General features: G+C 39.0%; 1 protein-coding gene across 2 annotated transcripts in view; it reads left to right on the forward strand.

The window, feature by feature from the left end:
• The window catches only part of LOC135493373 (neuronal acetylcholine receptor subunit alpha-10-like), a 208,254-nt gene that overhangs the window by 18,542 nt on the left and 163,788 nt on the right, over positions 1-25,924 (forward strand). Inside the window, exons 1-3 of one of the 2 annotated variants that reach the window (XM_064780698.1) lie at positions 246-500; positions 12,871-13,137; positions 18,317-18,349. In XM_064780698.1, coding sequence (XP_064636768.1) covers positions 13,071-13,137; positions 18,317-18,349 — 100 coding nt within the window. In that variant the 5' untranslated portion in view covers positions 246-500; positions 12,871-13,070. Of the gene's footprint in view, positions 1-245; positions 501-12,870; positions 13,138-18,316; positions 18,350-25,924 lie in introns of those variants that run through there. The other variant, XM_064780689.1, reaches the window with a different exon arrangement.

Consider the following 25,924-nt stretch of genomic DNA (forward strand, 5'->3'; position numbering starts at 1 on the left):
TGCTTTCACGCCGTGCAAGTTAACTCCACCTCTCCCTGTCCCTGTTCGGTTTTGTTCATATGGTATAAATAATGTTGCTTTTTCAAATGGCGCTATATGAATCGGTGTTGCGGAATTCACTTCAGTTGCAACGGATGTAATGTATATGGCGTGTTAGACAAATCGGTTGCCGTCGATTACTGGTTGCACGGAGAAAAACGTCACAAGGAAAGCAATAATGTAACGAAAGCCAGATAAGCAAACCAACATGTTCTAAAAGAATTGTTGTTTCAGACTGTTGCCTCTTTTCGATTGAGGGCTATAGGTGCATCCACTTTTAGGCAGAGTAGTTATTTATGTCGACGTTTGGCTGTAAGTCGTCTATCGATTCAGCAGGAATAAACTACACACGCATGATTTCAGGCTTTAGTGACCATATTTGTATTTTTCAATTGACTCATTTCTTTTTCCTCTCCTGGTGTTGGGAGCTAGAATTTGAGGATAATGGCTTCGTACCTAAGGTAAGATCAAATCAACCCTCGAGTCTCGTTGGTGTTCAATTCATAGATTCCCATCCCGGACTGATTCCTATTTGTTATGGTGATTTCCCCCTAGCTGCCTGGTCAAGAAGTCATTACGTGTAGACCGGCACATATTTCTCTGATCAACTGAATATTTGTCTTTTGAAGCTACATATTCTAATAATTTCGGGGAGTCATTGGCTTGTTCGACGTGAGATAACAATTGATAACTTTCTGGAAGAATTGCGCATTTTCTGCTTTCCGACACGTAGAGTTTTACTGATGCGTTAACGACTTGTGATATCACCTTCGAACTTTGAATACATTTGAAAACAGTACATGTCATGTACACTCGGCTAGGTTAACCCCCATGGAACAATTAGAGCTTAATTTAAAACTGAGAGATTGATTTTTAATATGACCATGTGCTCCTAATTTGTTTCCAGTGCTCATGGGAAGATTTAAATCTTTTAAATGGTGATGAGGGAATTTACTTCTTTGTGTTTTAAACATGTAATATTGATAGGTGTCAAGACAAAAACCAGACCGAGTACAAATTCGAGAAAAAGCAACTCATGTTTATTTACAACTTGTTGCACGAAATCTCAGCAATTTGTCTTCATTCACATTAACAGGATTCAGTAATCCCCCACTAACGCTGACCATGAATACGACCACTTACCAAACGAGCAATGATACTAAAGCAAGTCATTGGCTTTCGTGGTAATTTGTCGTCAGTCTCCTCCAGTGGTATTTACATAAAAATATTGTGATGAATTGATAGCAAAATGCTCGAGTCATTGATCTTGTTGATGATCATACGTGGATGAAAAACTGTACAGGTTATGTTTTTTAAGACGTTTTTGTAAATTGTATTCTCTGGTTTGTACAATAGAGTGTAAAACGGATAGATATCTGAGAAAATTTGGGAATCACATATCGTACGTAACTGTAGGAGCATAATCCGAAAGGTTAATCTGAATCTAAGGCAATTTGGGTGCTAAATGAATATCATTATACTAGAGAGTATGTCATAAAGCTGAATTGATCATTCCGGAGCTTATGCTGCCATGGTTGTTAGATTCGCACCAAAATAATTTTCTTCCGTCGTTTATGGTTTCTTTACTTAACGTAGTTGTACTGAATATGAGGAATACCTATTATTCCGTCATTTAAAAAACTTTTTACCTTAATATTAATGTTAGCAATCATTCTGGTCGTAGGTTCACATAAGAGGAGGTCGTGAAGTGCAAAACATGTCAACAGCTATTTAAGTTAATGTATTGGATTTACTCCTGAATCAAAAACCCATTAGCTCTGTCAGAATCGACAATGAACAAGAAAAAACAACTGAATGCAGCAAGACAAAATCCATTTCATCCTCACATTTTGAAGGAGAAACTATTTTCCTCCAAATTTGCACCAAATTAGTTCTGCATAGCAGATTAGTTCACTTAAGAAAGGTTATACCATAACAATCTGGTGTAATTTTTTTGTGGAGGCGACCTAGCAGCTTCGGCATACGATCAGCATATTTAAATCCAGTAAAAATAAAAATGATTCTCAATGGTTATGTACTCTCTAAGGTTATTTGTCATCACTAAACTATTTTCCTCCAAATTTGCACCAAATCAGATCTGCATAGCAGATTAGTTCACTTAAGAAAGGTTATACCACAACAATGTGGTGTATTTTTTTGTGGAGGCGACCTAGCAACTTCGGCATACGATCAGCATATTTAAATCCAGTCAAATAAAAATGATTCTCAATGGTTATGTACTCTCTGAGGTTATTTGTCATCACTGTTGAAAAGTTACGTATCATTATAAGCATACCGGTGTCCTCTTACTTTTTTATTTGTTCAATACAAATTACACAAGAAGTCACTCTGCGATGTTAAATAAATGTAGACTACCGAACCTTACCGAACCTCAGACTTTGAACCTGATATATGTGTAATGATAACGGATTAATAGTGGATTTAAATCCTGTGATGTATGTTTGTGATGATATTAGATAAATTGAAGGTGGAGGCGGACTGATAAAAACATCGTTGGAAGATATTGCCTGATCAGCTATGAATTGGGTCTTTCATCTTTACCTTTGTATGTGACTCATATTCATCATTACGCAAAAGTTGGTGTTCATAGATCAATCACCACACTCGGTTTCGTCATAGGTAACTATATACTTGTCAGGTTATCACAAGATGAGTGGGTATTGCCTTATGATCATAACACACTACAAAAGAAGATGCCACAAAGCCATTGGTCATGAAATCAAATACTATCACGATCATACCTCAGCCTACAACGTGTAACTAATCCCATGATGGTTCTTGTCTAGAATTCATGCCCTGCCAATCAGTATCTCCCTACAAGAAAAATGCACAACCCGGATGAGCAATCGTGCAAGAAATGTAATTACTACAAGCATTGGAGACATATGGCTGACCTTTCTCCCTAAAGTGATGGGCAGTTGAAGGGGGCTTACTCCCATAGTGACCACATGTATATAATTCACTAATGCTACATGTTATGTGAATCGATGTCCTGGTCTGTGTGCATTGAGACTTTGAGGACGTAGTGGCGTTGACAGGATAAAACCCTACCTTCATTTGATGTTGAAGCGATGCCCCCAGGAATATGCTTGTTATTGAAATGGAATCGATAAGTGAACCCCACGCGTCTATGGCACAATATACATGATCTCATAATACATAATGCCTTCTTCCATTCCGTAAAAAAGCAATGTATACTCTGTGCCTGATAAAAGAAAACAAATCACACGGCTTAACAAAATATAACTTTTTTACGTTCTGCATAAAAATCATAAGAGGAACTATCCCATCCACAGCTGTCATATGTGGTTTGCTAACGGGCGGTTATCGTAGACGCCGCGGCTTTTGGTATATCACATTTGGGTGTATTACTCTGATAATCCGTTATAATGTGGTGATTATATGTAATCCCTTCACCATTCGCTCCATGTTAGATTTGCGGTTATCACAGGCGACAGGATTGCTAATACGTGTATATGACTTAACGCTGACGTACCGTTTGTCAAATGTTCTGCTACAATGTTGTCGAATCTTCCAGTAGTTCTGACTGTTACAAGGTACTACGATGCTTAACATGATTCGTGATCTGAATAATACATTTAGGCATATATTTTAACACCAATATTACGCCTCTTCTATTTATGCATAGACTTCGATGAGATTTGAGTTCCATTATTTCTGTTGACTCAGTTGATCCAGAAATTGACGTTGAATTGTCAAAATCGCATTAGTATTCTAATCAGCTGATATTCTGCTTGGTTTAACAAGTTTAGGTACAAACAGTTAAACGATTTCACTCGATAGTTCTCTAGATATTGTTTTATGGATATTGCAATCTGAAATAAGATGAAAAATTACGAAGAGAGGAAAACAAAATTCATGGCATGCATCCCATTTACTTGCGTATCAAAAATTGAAAGGTAACACCTCATCAATACTGCCATTATTTACAACTTGTTGACAGCTGTATGAGGGTATTGTACTTGGCCATACCCGGGATACGAATGTCTCATATTTGTAACTGGCGTCTGAAGAGCAATCCAGCTTCTCCTCACGAAGTAGATCTATTACCTCAAGTGTCATCAATATAATTAACTATTATAAAGTCATCAATTCTCAATATAGAATTTTCATCAGGTGGGCGGGCATTGAACATCAGAAAAATTGCAAAGAAACGTGTGACAATGATATGAAATTTGAAATGACTTTGAATCAATATCCAGTGTGAACGAGTCGAGTGAAAATATTCTAAGGATTCGACCATTCTCATCCTTGAAAGTTCACCGTTATACATTTCGTGGTTGATTTCTAAGAAACTGTCATCAGGTTTGACATAATTGTTTAAAGCAGTTCTTCTTGCATGAGAATTCAGATTATACCTTCAGTATGTTTTTTTCCTATTCCATTTGCTAACTGTTTTTCTGAAAGGCATTTTTTGCAGATTTGTTTTCACTCGTAGAAAATAGGAAAATGCATTCCTCATCGTGTGACTCCGCACAAATACCATCGCAGCCTCAAGTGGTCATTGGAAATAAGATCGGACAAATCTGATAATTTCGTTGAGTGTTTAACCTTTCCTGTTCTGCGGAATTTGGTGATGAAAAGTAATAGCTATAGTGTTATAGGTGATTGGGCAGCCGAACGGTTGTTAATAATACCTTTTATTACCTACCTTCTCCGAACGATAACGATGTGGCTACCAAATATGTAAGATGTTTCCTGAGCTTGATCTCCTAGCAGCGGGCCCGTATGACCGGATGTCGGAATCCCATCATTTCTTATTGATTTGCTGTACAGTTTCATCATACCTTTCATCAGTCTGGTCCAAGATACCGCCACACGTGTCAGACCTGGTGCTAAAGAAATTGGCAACCGAATGTAATCCCGGTTGCCGAGCATGCCGACTTGAAACTGTTTTTCACCATCTTTATAAAAGCAAATGATTGTGGTGGCAAGGCAGCAGAGGTAGTAGGATAGAGGATTTGTATGATTGCTGTGACTTGAACAGAAACAGCTTTTTCAGATTTTTTTGGGCATGTTTATGGTAATGAAGTCATTCTTTTTGTTTGTGGTTTCATAACATGTCGATGCTCTTCACTATTGATCCAACCTTACCAGGTTCTGGGGCAAAGTCGCATACCCTCCATGGAAATCTGTGCTACATCATTTCGTGGTACAATCACTGGCCCGGTAGATAGCCATGATGCCTTTTAATCGTGTGTTCTGGGTATTTATATTACCCATATTTAGATGTTTCAAGGAGAGCTCACACGAATGGTTATGTGTCAAAGAACTCGCCAGGCGATATTTGTCTGTCGTGGGTTTTCAAAATTAAGCTGATGAAAGCATGACCACAAAACGCATACCCATTTCGTCTTGGTGACAAACAGAGGTACCGTCTTGCGCCAATGCTGAGTAATATCAATATCGTTAAGGGATACCTTAACCCGATCCATCCACGTACCGACGTACCAAATGCATCCATTATACCGTTCATTCCAGTTCTATCAGTTTGATAATCCTCTCGTACTGCTGACACACTGGAATTAATTCAGGCTGAACGTGACAAAACGACGTAGATTTTCCGTTAAATCGTATTACGCGATCATCGGGTCACAATCAGTTCGGTTGATTTCAGTCATACGAAGATTTTGTATAAAATGGAAATAATTCATTCATGGTGTGATTCATTTGAATGAGGCGAATTCTGTGGTCGAGATGCATTTGAAGCTTTATATATTTTCGGATTTATAAGAGGCTGGGGAAAGGTTGTTTATCTTCTGAGTGCACTTTTAGAAATTGCCTTACGTATCGCTCCGAAAGTGTCCTTCGATGGAAAGGACCAAATTAGAGATAAAATCGATACAATGATTAACGATATTGTTGATGCTTTCTTGCATAATTCACATGATAGCCTTAATTCCTCACACTTTGTTTTGTTTTGGGACAAGATTCCGTTTAATTACTGAGATGGTAATTGGGGGTCTCTTCTCGGTACTGAAAAATCCAGAGACGGCCAAGAATCCTCATTATAATTCCTCTAAGGTTCTGACAGAAAATGCAAAAATGAATATATCGGTTTCAAAAGCATCCAGCTACCTCAGACAAACTGACATGACAACGTGAGCTTAAGCAACCAACAGCAATGTTATTGATGATTAAATCTGTAAAAAGGAGCACAATGTAATAATCGCTGACAGCAACCAAACTCCACTTCGTGGATTAAGGTTTCAGGATCCGGTCGATTGGCACCTTTCTTACCTATTGATCATACTACAGCTTTGACAATGTCATGTATAGTCCGGTTTGCCTGGCCTGTAGTCTGGCGTGGTTAATGCCCAAAGATAATGTGATTCTGACAATCGCTGATGAGACGCTAAGTAATACCCGAAGGGCATTAGCCTATATGCTATGCACATCCCGAAATATCACTCAGTGATTGCTATAAATGTAAATGGGCAAACCAATAAAGATTCCATCGTACGCATGTATGAGTTTAGCATTACGGGGACACGTCCATGATTCATCCAGTGGCAACATATATCAAATTGCGCTGGAGCAGTTTGATAAAATTTGCAATTACCGCAAAATCCCTGTAAGCTGAGGTATAAACGGTTGAGATATACGGGATGCTGTCCCCTGCATGACAATGGCTTTACTCTTGTATGGTAAAGTGGGCGATAGGAAACCCGATTCGATCGATAGCAATACCTGACAAATAAATCAAAAGACAAATTGTGGAGAAAAATATCTTGGGTAAATGGGAATCACGAATAAAAGCAGCATAAACTGAGCATTCATTCCAGTTCGCCGCCTCGGTGCGTTTTTTTCTTCTTTTCATAGTGTAAGGAGATGGGAAGGGGGAGGGGTGGTTGTAACGAGGCACTTGCTTTGGTCAATGGTCTTTCAGGTGTGTAGTAAGCGATACAGGCAGAGGATATCGCCGAGGACAACAAACGCATGTGTGGTCATTATGTCGTCCACCAAATACCTGCACAAGCACGAACTTCTTTAGCAACCGTGGGTTGCTTCACAGTGTGAAAAAGAGCGCGGTTAAAAGTCCAGACCTAATTAAGCAAATGATGTGTGCTTGCACATTCCGTTCCGTGATTGATTGTACGAAAGTCAATTATTGCGTGTGTAGCGGTTCTTTATGCTATCATTATGACCAGAAGTATGGCATTTTAATGAGCCAAGGTGAATCTTGGCTAATGGCCCACTAAACCTGACTTATCTCAAATTCATGTCAACCAAAGTTTCGAAATATACAGTTACAGAAGTTCCAATGTAAAGGATATCCGTGTAATGATATCTGCATCCCATGCGCATAAAATTTGGCCAACGAAATGTAGCATTTACCAAGACGTCTGATCTGTAAGTGATGGTGTACGGTAGTGTGAATGATTATCTAGTTGGTAAAAAAGTTATACCGGCCGATGGATACTGACGCAATCTTCACACTCCATTCACACTAGATCACGGACACCAGCACCTCATTTCCATGTGATGTAAAGCCAACAGTCATAACTAGATATATAATTGTTGCCCTTAAAGTAGAGCTTTTTTGGTACACAATAATATATACTCTATTACAATCAACGTATAGTGAAGTGACAAGTGGTCCGGTAAGGTGATGTTCCTGATTATTGAAATAACAGCCAAGCCCACTTCCTCATCAGAAGCCTTTCAAAACTATCGAACTCAAAACCAACCAAAACATTCAGTTAGTAAATTAGCAATTGGCAGATTCAATACTTTACCCGTGATGTCTTTTAAAGAAAATTGACTCGAATGTAAAAACAAGAGGTCCCAATCATAGAAATTGCATGCTGAATATCAATGTCTCACAGCAAACCTCATTAACCGAGATAAAGAGAACGTCTTTTTTCTGACAATTTTCGAAAGTTAATGAAAATTGTATTGGAGGACGTAATTGATTGCACACTGGGCCGGTTGAGAGTAAATTGTACGTCAATGCCACATTTCCATATAAAGTAGGTGATGATTTTTTTTCTTAACTCAAACAGCAGATAATTAGTTATTACGACAACTTCGAGCGGTCATAGGAGTGATCGTCCTGAGAAAGCGCTGATTCAGAGTCCCTTAGCCTTTTGTTTTCTCTTCAGGAGCAGGTGCCGATTGGCAGTATCGTTATCAACAGAAATATGATAAGGTCATTCGGGGCCTTGTCGATACCGTGGCCTTTATTGCTTGCAGTTGAATGCTTGGTATCGTCTTCATCCATACTCAAACAAGCTTGCAAGGTTTTTAGTGCATGGAATAGTCAAACTGAGAAAAAAGTCGCTGAGATATTTCCATCGATTCATTATTTGGTCGAATAGACGGCGTTATCACTAGTAGGAGGCTTTTTCAACGATTTCTCTAACTTTTCCCTGATTTATCCGACAAAAGTCCGACTTTTCTCTAAACTTTAGCATTTTTAGAAAACCTGTGAAAAATTCTAGGGCTTCCCGAAATAGGCCATTAAGGATCAGATTCCTGTGTTGTTGCATATGTTTTGGTTTCTTGCCTTGATTCGGTCAGTATATAGCGCCAGAATTTATATCAGAAAGTTAGTTTACCCGACTATTAGAACTGATCATCCCCATCACATCCAGGGGTCATCCAGCCGAAGGAGTTAAAACGCACTTAGTCATTCTTTAGGTAGGGATCTCTAACAGTATAGTAATGGGTATCGATGTTTCATTTTCTCCAGTCAATACTGTTTATGTCGTTCCATGCAGCCCACCTTGGCGGAAGAATGTGTCAGTGGCGCTAAATGTCATAAAGGATCGGATGCATCGCCCTGGGCAATATGGCACCTTCGATTAGACTAGTATCTTTCGCTCAATTTAAACGCGTTAGCTCGGGCTCACTTTTGGCATTTCTGATACATGCACTATATAGGAAGATGATCTATGGATTTTTGCAGGATGGTTGTAAGTTGCTTACATTTTGTATGTTGGGATTTTTCTGGTCATTGGTGAAAGATAATGCATTAAAAAAGATATTTGCGGGATGTGAATTTGTTTATCTGATTTCAGAGTTGAGCATTTAAGAATTGAATTGAATAGATAATATAAGGGCTCATGCGCGACCGCCATGAAGTCAGTGCCACGTAAAAAGTTAATCAGCTCTCGCCGTTAATTTATTTTCTTGCAGAAGTGCTGATTATGTTACAGATCGTTGCAGTTACATTAATTTTGGTCTTGTCAGTTCCCTTGTCGAAACTCCCGATAAGATTTTGGTTATATAGATCCCATTTAATGTCATATACATGTTCATGTAGGTACAGGTTTAACTATGGATCATACAGCAACCTTGTAATGACTGTACGGTACGTGTATTGCATACGAAACTGAATGAGAACTTCACTAAGAACATCCCGGTGGGTAGAGGATGCTTTAATGAATAACGATATCATAATACGTTGCGGACCATAATGAACCCTCGCTTCGTCATTGGTAATAGCAACTGTCGGCTATTGTAATTGTAAGTACCAATGATAAGGTGTTGCCCGCGAAGTAAAATGATTCTGGCTTCCTTTGTTTTGCGTGGGCAAAGATGAATAAAACTTTAAAAATCTTTGTAGTTCATTGATTGTGCTCAGCGAAGTAGTAGAAAGTTGTCGATTTCAAATGCACTCGTGAAATAAGTTCAATGGTATTAACTGAAGATCACTGCCTGCCTTTAATCGCAATGAGACGCTCCAACCCACTAGTATTCCCATATTGGATGCATCTGTCAACATGTCTTCTTCTGTAGCAACATATCAATCTATTTCATTCACCAAGAACATCTTCATCTCTTTAAATGTCAATGAGTAATCTTACTAAAATCATATTTCATTTTAATTTACCTGGTACCATGGCAACTCTGCGATGTTACGCCTCCTACAAGTCAAAAATTAAACCTCTTGCTCAAGATTACCCAGAAGCCATGTAACTTGAATGAAGTATGTCCTTATAAATTTTCACCGAAGAGAAACGGTGATAATTAAAGCTTGTAATCTTCGTCGAAAATTTCGTCACTGGGCTCACTTGAGGATGGGATATTGTCATTGGTTGATGGCAGGTCCGTTCAAGTGATAAATACTTGCAAATCTACAATGACGGTACTACCCAAGTGCAGTCGTTGCGAAATTCTCGCGTGTGGACTGCTCTACCGATGGTGTCCTTTTAATAGTTTTGCCATCTTCTTATTTCGCATGAACTGCGCTTGGGAATAGCGACGTTTGGAATTAAATTGTTGGTGTATTTCGGATCAAGACAGTCGTAATCCCTTCGGGTGCTTTTCCCATCACCGGGTTCTTTTGAAATGCTTTTTGATGACATCGTTAAAGGTTTTCAGCCTTATAAGATCCTTGCAGTTGCAATTCAACGGTCTGCCACTGATACACCAAATACAGCCTACGCCTATATTTGCGACGAAAGCAAATCTCACCATGCAAAAAGTGTCTTCATCAGAAATCCCTATCATAAGATCATAATTTCATTACCGGTTCGATTTGCACAAATTCGGCTAATCGGCAGATATTCAGTTCATTGAAATCTCTGCACTATTTCTTCAATGAATTGAAAACGTCGTCTTACATAGCTGACTTCGTAATGGATTCATCACGTTCGCCTTAATTCTATTTTCTGAAAGACATGTCCAAATGAACACACAAAAACGGGAATTTGATTAGAGTGGTAAATTGAGCTAGTGTGAGTGTGCATGTTAGGCAGGAGTTTGGTGTAATGTAGCTAGTGCATTTGCATTCGGTCGGCTTCACTAATACCTCGTCATTTGGTGGGAATGCCATTTTTCGTCGTGATTTCTTTTAAGCATTTTCGCTACAATACTAGTTTGTGCCTTCTCCTTTGGAGATCTGATATCCTTAATATAGATTCTCTTTGCACAGGTAATTCCCAAGGAAGATACCGCGGTGACGTCACATCACGTGATCCCGACCCATATTAGTGATCGCTATGGCCAATCAGATTCAGTCTACTGACAGCACCAGTACTGAACACATCTCCACGTCTCACTGTCTGGTGCGCTTTTGTACACAAAAACACCAATAGACATGAAATATTGCAATACCTAGTATGGATTCTTCCTGTGTAAAATAAAATTTACAGAGCAGATTAACTTCCACGAATAAAAAAGACGTTTGGCGTGGCCAAAGTGCGGAAATAATGTCTCCGCTAAAATACACTACGAAATACACTAGGCAATGCACTACGCAATATACAGTAGAGATGCAGTTGAGTTTGTTATTGTTTTGACTTAGAAGCCCGCCCATATCATAATATATTCATGTATTCATGAAGTATGAACTCATTTCTGTCCCATACAACTCTAAGAACAGTCAATTTCTCCTTAAAACATCACCGAAACCGCGATATCCGCAGGAAGATTTCGTTCTAGTGTCCGAAAATGCATGATCTTACAGGGGCGCTAACTCGACAAATAGAGGGGATCTATGGGGATCTATGCGAGTTTTAGGTATTACAGGTCTCGAACTTGTAAAATCTGTAAACATGCCTCCAAATCCCATTATGATAATGAAGAAATTGCCCCATATCTGGGAGACTGTTTTGAAACCATCGCTAATTTTGGAAGATCGGTGCCCGGCTATTTGGTTTAAAAAACCCTATTTTTCCCCATCAAAACAGCACTTTTCATTATTCTAATGATAGCTTATTGTCTGAAGACTTATTTCATAGCAGAAAAGTACTAATAACTCTGATTTGATGCGAAAAATCTAACTTTTTTGATGACTTGATTTTCCCTTGGCCGTGGATCGAGTTTGTTTACAATATGCAGCGCCATCTTGGAAAAGCCGTGACGTCACCGCGGTATCCTCCTTGGGTAATTCCCTTATCAACGATACCTCGGGCGAAAACATTTTCAACAGTGTTTCCTCCAACCAAGTGTCTATGTAGTTATCCGAAAACCAGACAAATTTTTCTACTATTTGTATATCAGATGAAGTGAAATATTGTGCGCACGAAGCTAAATGACGCATGATAATTGTTATTCGAAGTATGTTATGATTCTGATCCTCATTGTACACTTTGTAATTTGTTAGTTATTTTTGGATAAATTATTTATTTTATGAGAACATCGACATAATGGGAAGAGAGGTTTTATGATAATCCTTCTTTAACTCCTCACAAACATTATTATGGTCTGATAAATGACGAATTACGAATTAATGATACATTGCTGTCAGCCTCAGTCACCAGTGACGAATCCGTCACAAGTAACCCGTGCCCTGTGTTGTTTGCAACAAACATGTTACTGTCGTCTCTGCGTATGATTGAGTGCAAGATAAGGGTCAGAATATATTACCATAGCAAATGGCAGATTGAGTTCAGATTCTCGTACATCCGCAAATGCACCAATAATGCTGCAATCAATGTGTGACATGGTTGCACCGCGTCAACATAACGCGTTTTACAATCAAACACAGATAAGAAACCAATGGCACCGGCCAAAGACTTGAGGCAAGCTACAATAAAATCTTCTTTCTATCATGGTCATTATTTCTGCTTCATCATTTGTCCTTGTTTACGCAGTTGAATGGAAATTGGGAAGTGAATCTCTAGTTTTTCGTAGAGCATTCGCCTCTGTATACAGTTTGGTCATTCGTTTAGTGCCGACTTTGAGTATCGTGCATGCACTTTCTCATGCGAAGTTTTATCTAACCTAGTTTTTGAGGGAAACACGTTTGTCAGGAATTCTATTGCCAGAAAATGACAGCATTAATTTTGGTACAAGATGTAAAAAAGTTGAGGAAAACGTTTTGTTTTGTCTTTCCAGGATGGTATCGTATAGAAGAACACCAACATTCAGCCATATGTCGTCTTAATGTGGTCACTCAGCAAAAGATCTTACGCTTGATGCAAAAAGCGAGAATTCGATATGGAAAGTTCTGCACGTAAGAAATGCATTAAAACAGGTGCCTTGACCGATGACCTTGAAATTTGAGGATCGGCACGGCCTATCAGCAGATATGCCCGATGATGGAGTACGTCTTCCTTGCCACCCAAGTCATCCTTTCTTACATTCTATTAACTTTGATACAAGGTAAGTATGCTACAAAAAATGGAATAAAATAAAATGCCAATCCATAGTATAAAGCATTCGATATCGGATTCTCTCACCGCTTTATTACTAGTTTTTCGTCGTTGGAGTATTTTTAGGGGATATATTAAAAACGTATATTGATAAAAACCTATTCATTGATGAAAATATTATTGTTATCGAAGCTCTTTGGTGTTTCTGTTCTATGGTATTCAATAGCAGAAATTTAGTGATAATAGATCACTACCGGTAATTTTGCTTATTGGCTGTGCAGTGATTACGACAAAGTTCCTGATTTTTCGATGGGCAACCACAAGTAATCAAATTTACGCTGCCTTAAAACTTGTGTGTTACGAATACATTTGAATCGTGTACCACCACGTACTTATCTGTTCAACGCTTTTGACAAGATAAGAATCAACGTGAGATCCCGTCATATATCAAGAAAAAATAACTCTGCGAATTTGATATCAGAACCTATTGATACAGATTAAAGAATGAAAGTAGGATAGCCTTAGCCCACCGAATATCACGGAATTAATCCTGATTTTATTAAAACATAATACAAGACGCTTCAGCGCTAAGAAAAATAACCGCCTTGGGATTTCTTTAATCTATTCGGCAGTAAATCACTTCACGGATTGGTCTATGTTCAATATCAATCAGTCTCTCAACATTCGTCTTCATTGAGTTAATTCAGCCAACCGATATCACTCTGATCAGTCCAGCCATTGTTGACGCCAATAATGTGGAAAATAAACGGTAATATTGAATGGTTGAATATAATTACTTGGCTCCTTGGGTAAGCATTTTCTATCCGTCCCGGACTTGCATCATCCGTGAAAGGGTGTTTGGATCTGCCAGCGAGAAATTGGTTTGTTGTTTGATATATGATAAGGTGACAATGAGTGATAGATAAAAATGCTGCCAACTACGAAGGCATTAGAGTCCTAAGGAAAGACGCATGGGACCATTGGTGCGTATCAGTATTCCTCTTGTGGTTTTGGACAATATGTAAATTCGTGTATTTCGTGTCTGTCTCTTACAATATCTTAGGTGAATGAATGATCTTTTTATACATTTTTGTAACATCACAATTGATGTTAGAAAAAAAAATTGTTAAAAAATGACTTGACATACATCAGCGCTCCCATATGATCCAAGCAAGTAACTGAAAAAAATGTGATTGACTCCACTTTTACACAAGAAAATCTGACATTTACCAATATCGTATGCTTCCTGGGGCATGTGAGCATGAATCATTACCTTAACGAGCAAGAAAAGACTTCGTTATATATACATCTTTAAAATTGGCCTAAAATAGAACAAGTAGACATGATGTTTAAAGAAAAAAGTTTGATATGTAATTGAACGCGCCCATGCGTTAATAAAACGTAATTTAAACGGTCGATGGGATGCATGCAGGTTTAGCCTGATGGGGCTCATTGAATGTTTGACAAGACGTTTTTTATCAGATTCTGTGATGGACCATAGAATCAAGAAGTGTTACACTCGTAGGTTGTATAGCCGTACAGAGTCTTTCATTTTATACTTGAAAGACCAATATTTTGCCTGTGTATGGTTATGGACCAGTTTACTCCCCGAATCCTACAAAGAGAACGTGTCTCTTTTGAAGCAAGCTATCCCGCTCATCATTCAATTTTCTCATCGATCTATTTGACAGATTTAACTGTGTGACGTCACATAGCTTTTCAGCACCGCTGATCGAATCAGTCGAAGTCACAAAACTATTTAAATTCAGCGTTGGTGATTGGCTGCTGAATATAAACTAATCAACCGCAACACCGTGCGCGTACGGTTGCACTGATTGGGGCGAGTTCCAAGAGTTCCATCACCAATGCAAATATTGGGGACTTGCATCGTGCTTTTATGGTTAGTGTAAGGTTAAATGAAAATGTACTATCATAATAAAATAAACTGTAATTTGTGTGTATCCGTTTGTTCATTACTACATAGTTACCAGTTTATCCTTTAGGCATTCCATTTGAATAAGAAGATGTGAAGATGTGCAAACGTTTTGCATTGAGTTTTGCTACGATTTGAACTTGTCTTTGATGAGTCTGCGGTTCCCCCAGTTTGATTATTTTGGGCTTTTGAAAGACACTAACAATATTTTTCATTTTGTTGTGGCGCTGTTGGTACATCACGCCTCTTTCAACTTGGACTGGACTTTATTTTCCAATAATGAGAATGCATGTTCGAGGCGATTGGAACCATCCTACTGTCAATCACTGCCACACTGGTACGTTTGTTTGGTTTCTGGGGTTAGAGGTTGTCATATTACTTGCGACAAATGGAAATAGCTAAATAAGAAACGAATGCGAAGTGACAGTACTTGCATATCATATCCACATCGATCAAACCCTTTTATGAAAATGATTAACTTGGATTGAAGTTATAGCAATTATTTTCTGACTTGTCTTGCAATAAGTCAAGGGAATAAAAAATTATCAATTCTCCGGGATGCGCCAAAGTTATAATTTACGAGGTCGTACATTATGCTGGTCGCTTATCTTAGCATTGCTTGGCACTTGGCTCAAGTGATTAAATTCATCATTTGGTGAAAGAAGAAGTTCTTTAACATCGCTGAACTATGACTAGTAGGAGGCTTTTTTTCCGACTACTAAAAGGTTTCGCTAACTTTTTACCATGATTTTTCTGAGAAAGTCCGACATTGTCTGAGCTATCTCTAAGAGCTCGGAATTCTGGAAATCCATGAAAAATACGAGGGCTTCCCATGATAGCGCAATAACAGATTAAAGGCGGGTTAACGATTTGTGACTCAAATATCCAGAGTGACCCTAAAATAAGCATAATTAATTGTCTTGGGCTTTTACAGCTCATTAAGCCTTATTAACTCAGCCCTTCGATCTCCTAATGAGGAATCCATGAAAATGTCCAAGGTTCAAGAAATCCGAACTTTTGTTGACCAGTGGTATCCGTCCGCTGTGCCATTAGGTGCCAGTACCCACTGTGAAACTTGACCATCTGTGTTCCCCAAGCTACGAAGGGAACTGCGGAGGTTTGAATCCCAGTCAAAAGCATTCATTTCCTTTTTCTGTGTTTCTTTCACTAATATGCTGGTCTCAATTCTCCTCATGAATCCGTCTAAACAATGAGATGCTGCCGATCTGAATCATCGCTGCCCTCAAAACAGTCGTCGATGAAGTGGCTCGCAGTATCGCAAGCTGAATTTAGATATATGTCTTCCAGTGGTTCTCAGAATATACTACATTCCTTGTATATATCACAGTTCCGCATTCATCAGCAAATTACGGGTGATTTTCTGTGACAGGGGACCACTAATGGGAGAGGGTGGCATTGGAGTGAATGCCTGAGACGTGGGATAGGCTAATCATCGCTCCCAAGCTACAGATACCTCAATTGGCTATAGAAGTCGAGTACGACTCTGAATAAGATATTGAGAACATTGAGCTTATTATGTGTCTGAACATATTGAACGACCATATCAATTACATCTGTGGAGAATAGAGTCATAAAAGGTCAACTCTTCTACGATTGTATTAGTGTATATAGCCCCTGGGGCTCTAGGTAGGTTCCCGGCGCTGTCCAATCCATTGCATGCGTCCAGTCAGACCGCTCAAGGGAATAGAGAGTGCTTTAAACCCGCTTCACGCCTGTAATTGACACACTCTGATTGTTAAGCTTCCAACAATTGCCAGCAAGTTGAGGTCGCCATTGTGCATTAAGGTGTTCTATTTCTGGCTGGAGGTGGAATCTTTCTTGAGTACAAAGTCAAAGGACAAGACCACTCAACTGTGAATGCAATTCACTTGTCAATAGCACATTGAAAGCGAGATATCGAAGACAGTCGTGTATTAAAGCATGCTACTTTACTTTGTGAAAAAAGCGACAGGGTCATTACACACCAGTGAGAGCGTGAACATCGTCAAACACCAACTTGACTCACCAAACACCAGAACAATCCAATTAAGTGTATGACATCTTCATTTTCATTAACTCTTTCAACTTGTATATAAGGGGAAACGCTATATGCTTGGCGACACCTTTGACGTCACTCATTCCTACTCGCACGTATTATTTGCAGAATAGCAATGCAAATATCAATTCCGTCGATTGCTATATATAACCTCGTGTCGAGGCGAAAATTGAAAAAAAAAACCAACAGAAAGACCGCTTTTAGTGTTAATCAATGTGTCTACTCCTTTAACCTTTAACTACTTAAACCACCATCACCTCTAGCATGAAATATGGTATCTTCTCTTTTATCCGCGCTGTCACAAGATTCTATTCAAATAACACTTTTCAATCACCAGTGGAATGGTGGATTAGGTCTTCAATTACCAATGTTCGTCTTGAAAGGACCTAGCTCATACAAGACCCGCCTGCATCAACCAGAGCACAATGATTTCAATCGCCGCTATACCTCAGACGTGCCCTAGCATGAAAATGTCTCATCTCACGGCTTTGCGGGAAGGACGTCTTCCGTGTGACCGTAAACTGCAACATTTATTCTGCTTTGAAGTCACACAAACCGTCTCTATATATTCAGAGCTTTCGCTTCATTCCAGAAGGTTGATGAGGTTACCAAGAAAAAAAATCGAGACCAGGGAGTTGATGCTTTAGTAAAGTATGTAGCACTGGCATAAAGTTACCTAATGTTACACCATGATCTGCTGCACTGATAATGATCGTTTGGCTTTCTTGCGGCCATCGTAAGAAGTTGCAACGGACGTCGGTGCTAAGTTCGAGCTACAATGCGAGAAGTGTTGCCTAGTATACGATTACGCTTTTGCGGGAATTTGGGTACATTCGTACCACATTCGTTTGTAATGCTCAGCTGATATTGCCATATCAACTGACTAATCGAACTGGTGACCAGGCTGACTCGACCATGTAATATTGCGATTTAGGTTAATGTATAAGATATATGTTTAGGCAGAAGAAGTTGGACATAATATTTGGTATGCGTTATATTTTATGATTAACGTGTACTGTTAAGTTATACAAACCACATAGTAGAGGTATTGATACACCAGTTCGTCCGTCCTGATCGAGCTGTGAAGTCATCAACCATGGTTGTCTGATATCTAAACTAGTTTGTGTGTCATGAATAGCTGCGTTACTAAACTGGGGTAGTTCTCTAAACCGACCCAATATTCATCTTTCCTTATTTCAGATGCATCGTCAGACGTTGGATATGGCATTAGAGGTAATTAAAGTTTATCATCATGAGCATTTTCGGATGCCATATACTATACTTATGATGTGAAAGAGTAACAATTTCATACCTTCTACTAACTGCTGTACTTATTGTATATTGAGCAACTCGGCAGAGATTTGTTCTAAACGTAGGTACAGATTCGTTCTTATAGCCTGCATGCGTGTTGTCTCGTCATCTCATTTCGAAAATATCTGTCACGCCCAACTTCGATTTCCCGATCACTGCAATCATTAAAAGACTTTAAAAAATAATGACGGATTAAATTCTCGCGAAATGCTAGGTTTGCCTCGTCTGTCGTCAATAATTCATTAAATCACTGTGCGCCATTTGATAATTAGCGTATCATCAGGCAAGCAGGTAACGGATTTCCGGCTTTGAAATGAATGGCTTTGATTGGTGCTGAGATTCCCATCAGCTTTGTCCGTGGATACTGGAACACAAACACACAATCAGACAGAGATGTACGGTAAAGATAAAATGTGTTGAGAGTCCGACCTAAATTGAAACATTAGCTTTTCTATTGCTATCTCTCACCTTACCATGAAATTTAGTTCTCTCTTGGCTGCTTATCACCATTTTATTTCTAAAACACCAGAAGGGATACTACCTCGCAAATTAGGTAGGAAAGCCTGTGAGTGAGTGATTCGTGCGCAAGGCATAGATATTAATTTTGCAAACTTTGTGATAAAAATCTGATGCTTCTCGTCTTATTTATTAGTAGAGATTCCCATTTATATAACTGTCCTCAAAACGTTGTTCCTCATCAACCACAGCCTCGCCATTACCGCACTGACTGATTGAGTAAACACTGAGAAAAAACGCCCCTCTAAGCTTGTTAACATTAGCTTTGATAATACTGATATCTGTAATAGAAGAACAAAGTGGATTTTGTAATCCGATATTGAGATTTGCCTCGAAATTCACTTCAGTAGAATAATAAACTGATTTAATTTCCTATTCTGACAAGAGAAGACGGCTTAGTTACCATTGAGGCTGGATGGGGATTTGGTAGCTTCTTCTCCTAGCGATGTCTCAATCAAAACCGGGACCTGGTATAACAAGGCTCCCCCTGGGATATCGCCGATACGTTCATGCTAGACTGAGTTACCCAAGTCACACGTCATTTTCCGAACCACTGCCTGTCTTCCGGCTCCTAAGAGATAATGATGATGTCGTGAATTGGTGTGGAAATATCAATTTTTTGTCTATTTACAATTTATTCTTGAAAGGGATGTTGTAAACTGAGTTTTCCAAGAACATTACTTGTTAAGTAGGGTTTTCTACCAATTGCTTCTGAAATATCTTAAACATTTCCTTGAAGTTTGAAACTTAAATAAAAAGATGAACATTTGTCGGGTATGTAAGCTGGATGGCAACTTTTAAAGCTAAATTCCAGACAAATCCTACACAAATCAGAACATGTGTCCGCCAAGTTTTTGTTAACACAGCAATTCTCTTCCAAGTTTTTGTGCTCAACCTACTCCATCAAGCCACCCAAATTCTTCTTACCAATCGGTAAGAAGGATTGGGGTGACTTACCAATCGGTCAGAAAGGCTGACCCCTAACCGCAAGCGCCACTAATCTTGCCAAAAGGTATCGAGAAAGGCATAATCTTATTTCTCCGTGTACCTCATCCATCATTTGTATATTTCATTCGATTACTGTGCTCTGTTCGATGATAAAATGTCGCTATGTATACCCTCTGACATTTCTTACTGATTCTCGTTGTTAATTGTATCAACTGTTGTGATTTCAAACGCATAACTATTGACGTTATTGACACGTGTTACGCTTAATGATATTTTTAATACATACCTTGCAGTTCGGTAATGATACGCAGTGAACACTGTGGTATTCGCATTGTGATTTATGGAGATATGAAAGACAGGCAGCGTTATGCCAGCTACCGTGATCATCTACTGTAGGCCGCTAAATAATATTGTCATGGACGTTTTATTTCAGCGGATTTCGCTAGTAACCTCGTTTCGCAGATACAAATGTTATACAATGACGTGTCTTAGAAATACTTCAGAGTTTCGTAATCCGTCAAAAATCTGCTCAAATATTCAATATTCACATCTGTCATCGTCTGTGGCAGTGCCTACAATGAAGGTCTTCTCGTCCACCTATGTTGAAAAATACTAATAAGGGTCAGTCCCTGCTTTTGTAAGGTTGACAACTTCTTGACGATTAGAAAGTAAATTTTCGATCTAATACAATGTATTAGATGTTTAACATAAAACATAGTTTGGCCTATATACTAACTGCGTCGAAACAACGCTATCTACTCACGCGGCATACACGGTGTGACATTATAAACACTGATATGTCAACGTTATCCGTTTAAACCAGGGCCAAAATGCTTCCAATTATTCCCGAGTTATATCGTGGAGTGTAATCATTCATTAATATTAGTTATCGTAATTGGAATCTCCTCTTCGGTCCTGCCGGTTCAGAGCGACATTGCCGAGAGGTAAATAACAGTACCACACGCTGCTGTGGCTGTAGGCTAGTTCGCGGAAGAAATGACAGGCGGCACTAACTAGATTGAGCTATACATGGCCATCTCACTGCTATCTTCAAACCTTCTTAAAAGGTGTGCAGTACGATATTGCCAAAAGGACTTGTACATCAATCAAATTGACAATCAGTGCATGATACTTAGTTCACGTCAGCATTTCAGTGTATTCAAAGCGTCTGTCACCCACATACTTACTCGTGATCATTTCATAGCTGAATGATGTATAAAAAAATAAGCAAAAACCAAAGGTGATATTTTCATATTCATGTAATGCATTTTTTTGTATGCTATCCCACCTTTGTTGAAACTAACGATTCTAATATAATTAGTAGCGAGTGATTTTACTAGTAATTACATGTAGGTCACAATTTTGAATTGTATCACACGAACGGCAGTAGCCTAAAATGTTCATTGCCGGAGGCTGAATTGTAAAACTGAGCTGGCGCCTGATATATGTACAGAGCCACAGGCGGGAAATGCTTTCAGTTGCCTCACCGCCGGTTGTTTATTAACGATCGCCCTCGGGCGGTGTCTGGATGGCTTGATCAGCTGCCTGCCAGTCCCTTCTATTAACCGTGCTCGAATCAGGCACTGGGTCAGACGTTCTGTTGGAAGGGACGTTTCGCCACTTGATCACTGACTATATGGGCTTACACGACCAAATACGGCTCTCTTGAAGCACTAGACTAGAATGCTACTAGAATGTAGACGGAGTTGTTGGTTATTGCTAGAATACGCAATCGCCTTATCGTAATTGCAGTGACATGGAAACTGGGAGCTATCCATTGCCTGTTAGCTCTTACGAGCTACTGACGCGGCCCTCCAAGTCCACAGCTTCTTGTAACCTTTTACTCAAATGTGATTTGTGGCAAGATTATCATAATCACCAGCCGTTGCCGAATCAGACATGCTAATGCTAACAGGTCTGAGCTGGCGCGAACTGTGTAGTTCTGCAAGTTAAGACTAGGCGGCGCTTATCAAAACATTGCACTGTTAATAGTCGTAAGAAAGCTACAAAGGCAGTAATCATGAGACGCTGGAGAATAAACGAACATGAACAGCGTGAGAAGATATGGTCATTACTCTTGCTTATTTAATTATCGAGGAATGGAACTCACTCTAGTTAATCAGATTGGCGGGAGTGGGTGTCCAAGTCGACGTCGAAGGAGCGGGCTTCTAGCCAAGAAGAAATAGATTTGCTTAGTATCGATATTGGTGGCGTGATCAGCGAGTACTTTTGTTGAAAATTCTAAAAAATGTTAGTATCCTTATTATAATTTCAAAGGGATATCATCACAAATCGGGGAAGGAATCGACTGTAAAACATTGAATAACATGAAATCCTACATGTTCCTTTCAATCTTCGATCCTTTTCTTGCCATGTACTTGATAGGGTCTTATTCACTAATCAATGAATTCGATTCCTAATGATCAATCAATTATTAGATTTAAAAAATGTTAGTTGTCGATTGGGTTTCCCTCCATCGTCTATCCTCATAGCTGATAGCAAATATTGAACATGTTGCCTACCTTCGATAACTTGCCTGCATTATTCGATAATAAGAAAACGACTACGGGATTGAACCTGACAGTTAACTCTAAGACAGTCAGGTAGCAATAATTGGTTGTAACGTGTGGGTATCATAAAAGGTCTTTATGTTTCTATTAAGTGGGGGATGATTCTCTTCTGGCATTCTGTTGGCTTGATTGAATAAAAACCGTCACTACTGTTTCACTTCAAAGACTTCTATATCTCTTGCGGCTCGTTTGTACACTATACAGCTTGACTATTGGATATTCCTCGTGGTACTGGGTGACCTCAAAGCACCTCTCGTGGGAAAAAGTGCTGGGATGTATTCATCCTTTTTTATGTGGGCATAGGTCTAGTAAGATGCAAATAGATTCGATCTGATGAACATTTTTTACCCAAAGGTGATCTGACTACACTGTGTGAGTGAGAAATAAAATATGGAAAGGTTTTTTTGTGTTTTTAATTTCTCAATCATTTTGTTCTATGTTTAGATTTCTTCGATCTGATGGCATTTCAATGCCATAAAGGCGTGCTTGAGTTGTGTTGAAATATCAGAAGGTCAGTTTTATCTTCCCCTAGGGTGACAGAACCAGAAACATAACTGACAAAATGTAGTTTTGTTTAATGAAATAAAGAGGAATCTGACGCCTTAACGGTTTCTTGAACAGCTAATAATTACAAGTCATTGCTTATTTGAAAGTTGGAAAGATTAAATAAACAGGAGGTGGGCTACCTGTATCTTAAAAAGATATGAAAAACAATCGCTCTGCTCACCTACTCAAATGTGTGGATAATCACTGTTTAGACATCATGCGTTCTTCATGACTGGTTGTTTATTGAAGCAGGTGTAATAGACTAACCATATTGACTGAGTTGGGCTTTTTCTCCATTCCTTGGATACACTAAGTGAGATGTTTAAAGAATGTAAAGATACGCCAGAGAGAATGCCATTGGTAAACATAGCAGGTGTATTCAATTTTTTTTCAAATTATTGGTCCCGAATCATTTTAATTCAGCTGTTTATCTTTTGCATTCGCTCTACCGAAGACCGCATGTGTATTTTCAACAGTTCTATCATTTGAGCTTACGTAAGCTCCGAATGAGGATACTTAACTTCTCATTACATTTTGCATCGAGTTAATTAGAACTATACAAACTGCCTCTGTTTCTCAATCCATTCTTTTAGCTCCTGAAGATAATCCACTGGGACATGTTTAAACTTTTTCTCCCGATGTTTCACTTCTTTATTGAGTTAGCTTGTGGATTCGTACCTGGAGGTACCTCTTGATACTGGAGGTGCGTTATACGAATCCCAAGACTTATCGTGCAGGTGCATTTGTGTCCGTTCCAGACAAATTGCTTGGGAACTTGTACCACTAAGCTTCGCCACCTACACAATGGTATACATCAACGATAACGTAACTAGCCCTGCTTATAATATCCACATTATTTGCCGTTTTGCCCGCAACCATCGCACACTTAGTCACATTTGATAACTGTACAATGCATCTATTCCGTTACAATTTTGGCGCACCTAGCCTGTTTAGCCTTCTGCATACTTAAAATTTAAGGGACCTTCCGTCTCCTATCAGAAACCGTAGTGTGTACGATAGCGAGATAGCCAGGATAATGGATAGTTTAATGGCTGACCTCCTGGAAGATCATCATATGCTGCGAGCTGGAAGAAAGTGTTAGACAATGGTATCAACATCGTGATATGATACAACGGATATTGTTTTCATTGCAAATCCGGCATTCAGAGGTTTGTCTACCAAGTGTTCTCAAAAGTCACTTCCGGCGGCCATTTAATCCCGATGGTCGCTCATTTTGGCCTGGCACGGGGTGAGGCATCAGTGGCAAGAAAAACGTTGCACAAGCGCTCGAATGTTCTGATCTAGGAGTTGTGTTAAGTTCACACATCGGTTGGCCTGGAGTTTTTCTTTCCTCCACGTTTCCATATTCGTTTGACTAACCTAGTTTATTGACTTTGAAAAATAGCTTAAAAGTCAAAGTTCGTTTCGCACGAAAATGTCTCATCCATTCTGATACAAAACCCATCCATGCATTCTCCACCGATAACCTTGTCAGGAAGTGCTGTCACTAAAGTTCCGATATTTAGTGCCACATTATAACAAAATTGACGCCTCGAACTAAGAACTAACTGAGTTAGGCACACAAACAAACGAAAAATTGACATTAATGGTGTTTGACTTGACATAAGCCTTTTTGTGTAAATCAAGTTTGAACGCTCTATTTCGAAGAGCCACTTACAGTTGTGCGGTTAGCAGGGGCGAGTTCATTGGTTTTCATGTGGTGGCGCAAACACGCGGTTGGCTCTTCAAGTCTCTGAATGTCTACTGTTTGTTTGACTGTCATTTTGTAAAAACCGTTGGAGAAAATCCGTCAATTTCAAATCAATGTGTTGTTTATTTGAATTATGTATACAGCCATGTAGATACTGTAAAAAAGTGATGTCTCTCTTATGCTCTGTTTTCGGTGCACTGTCTGCTGTTTGAAGTGACACTATCCGAGACTAACTGTTTATAAAGAGAGTGATTTGAGATCTTTATTATCGTCAAAAGGTTCTGTCAATCGAATTGAGTTGGATCACTGCTTTTTGTTGCACCAGTGCTCTCAGCCATGCAGCAGATTCAGGCGCTTCACGTGCAAAACAAATAATAAGGATAGTGCTGGGGTATTGACTAAAAGCTTTCTCTTTTTCAAAAAGCGATTATTACACTACTATTCTTTGTCAAACATCGGGAGTATTCTACGTTATATTCTTTTGTGGTAATTTACATCCATTCTGCAAAAGTACAAATCCATTGCGTTAACAAATCAGTTCTAACATGAATATTAAAGCAGTTTCATGGAAATGCCCAAGAGACGTAGTGGCGACTTGATTCAGAGATAAATATCCCAAGCATTTGCTTGAAATTTCATGATGTACGTAGTTCCTTAATGCAAATTCATTATCGTAAATTAATTTTATTCATGCCACAAGTTTAAAATCATTGAGGTAAATCCAACTTCACGTCTTAATCACGTTCCTCAGGAAGAAGTTTACGATGATTAAAGCGTTATCCTTAGTAATGAATGGCAGTGTAATTTCAGAATTATCATCATAATATTCGTTTAACGCAAGCTTCTTTGCTAGCATTGTCTTCTCCCTGTGTATGCTGTTTGCATTAAGGTATGACTGAGACTAGTGCAACCCCCTGTTGAGGGTTCGACGCCAATGAGGTGGGTCAGGGTTTTCATTGACCACCCACCGTATAAGGTCCCTTTACTTCTCGATAGATTACAGATATTTCTGCGCGTATCTGTATCTTCTTGTTATTCTGGGATGAAACAGTGGAACAAAACCAACCTGATAACTGTAAGTTGAACGCTAATGGTATACATGTATATGGTACACACCATCTCTGTTGTAGAATACTGGTCTTTGTCTGGTGTGTTCCAAATAGTTCCTCTATAAGAGTACAATCCATGGATAAAGGAATTCTCTTA

The sequence above is a fragment of the Lineus longissimus genome, chromosome 1, assembly GCF_910592395.1.
Source record: "Lineus longissimus chromosome 1, tnLinLong1.2, whole genome shotgun sequence".
Taxonomy (NCBI): domain Eukaryota; kingdom Metazoa; phylum Nemertea; class Pilidiophora; order Heteronemertea; family Lineidae; genus Lineus; species Lineus longissimus.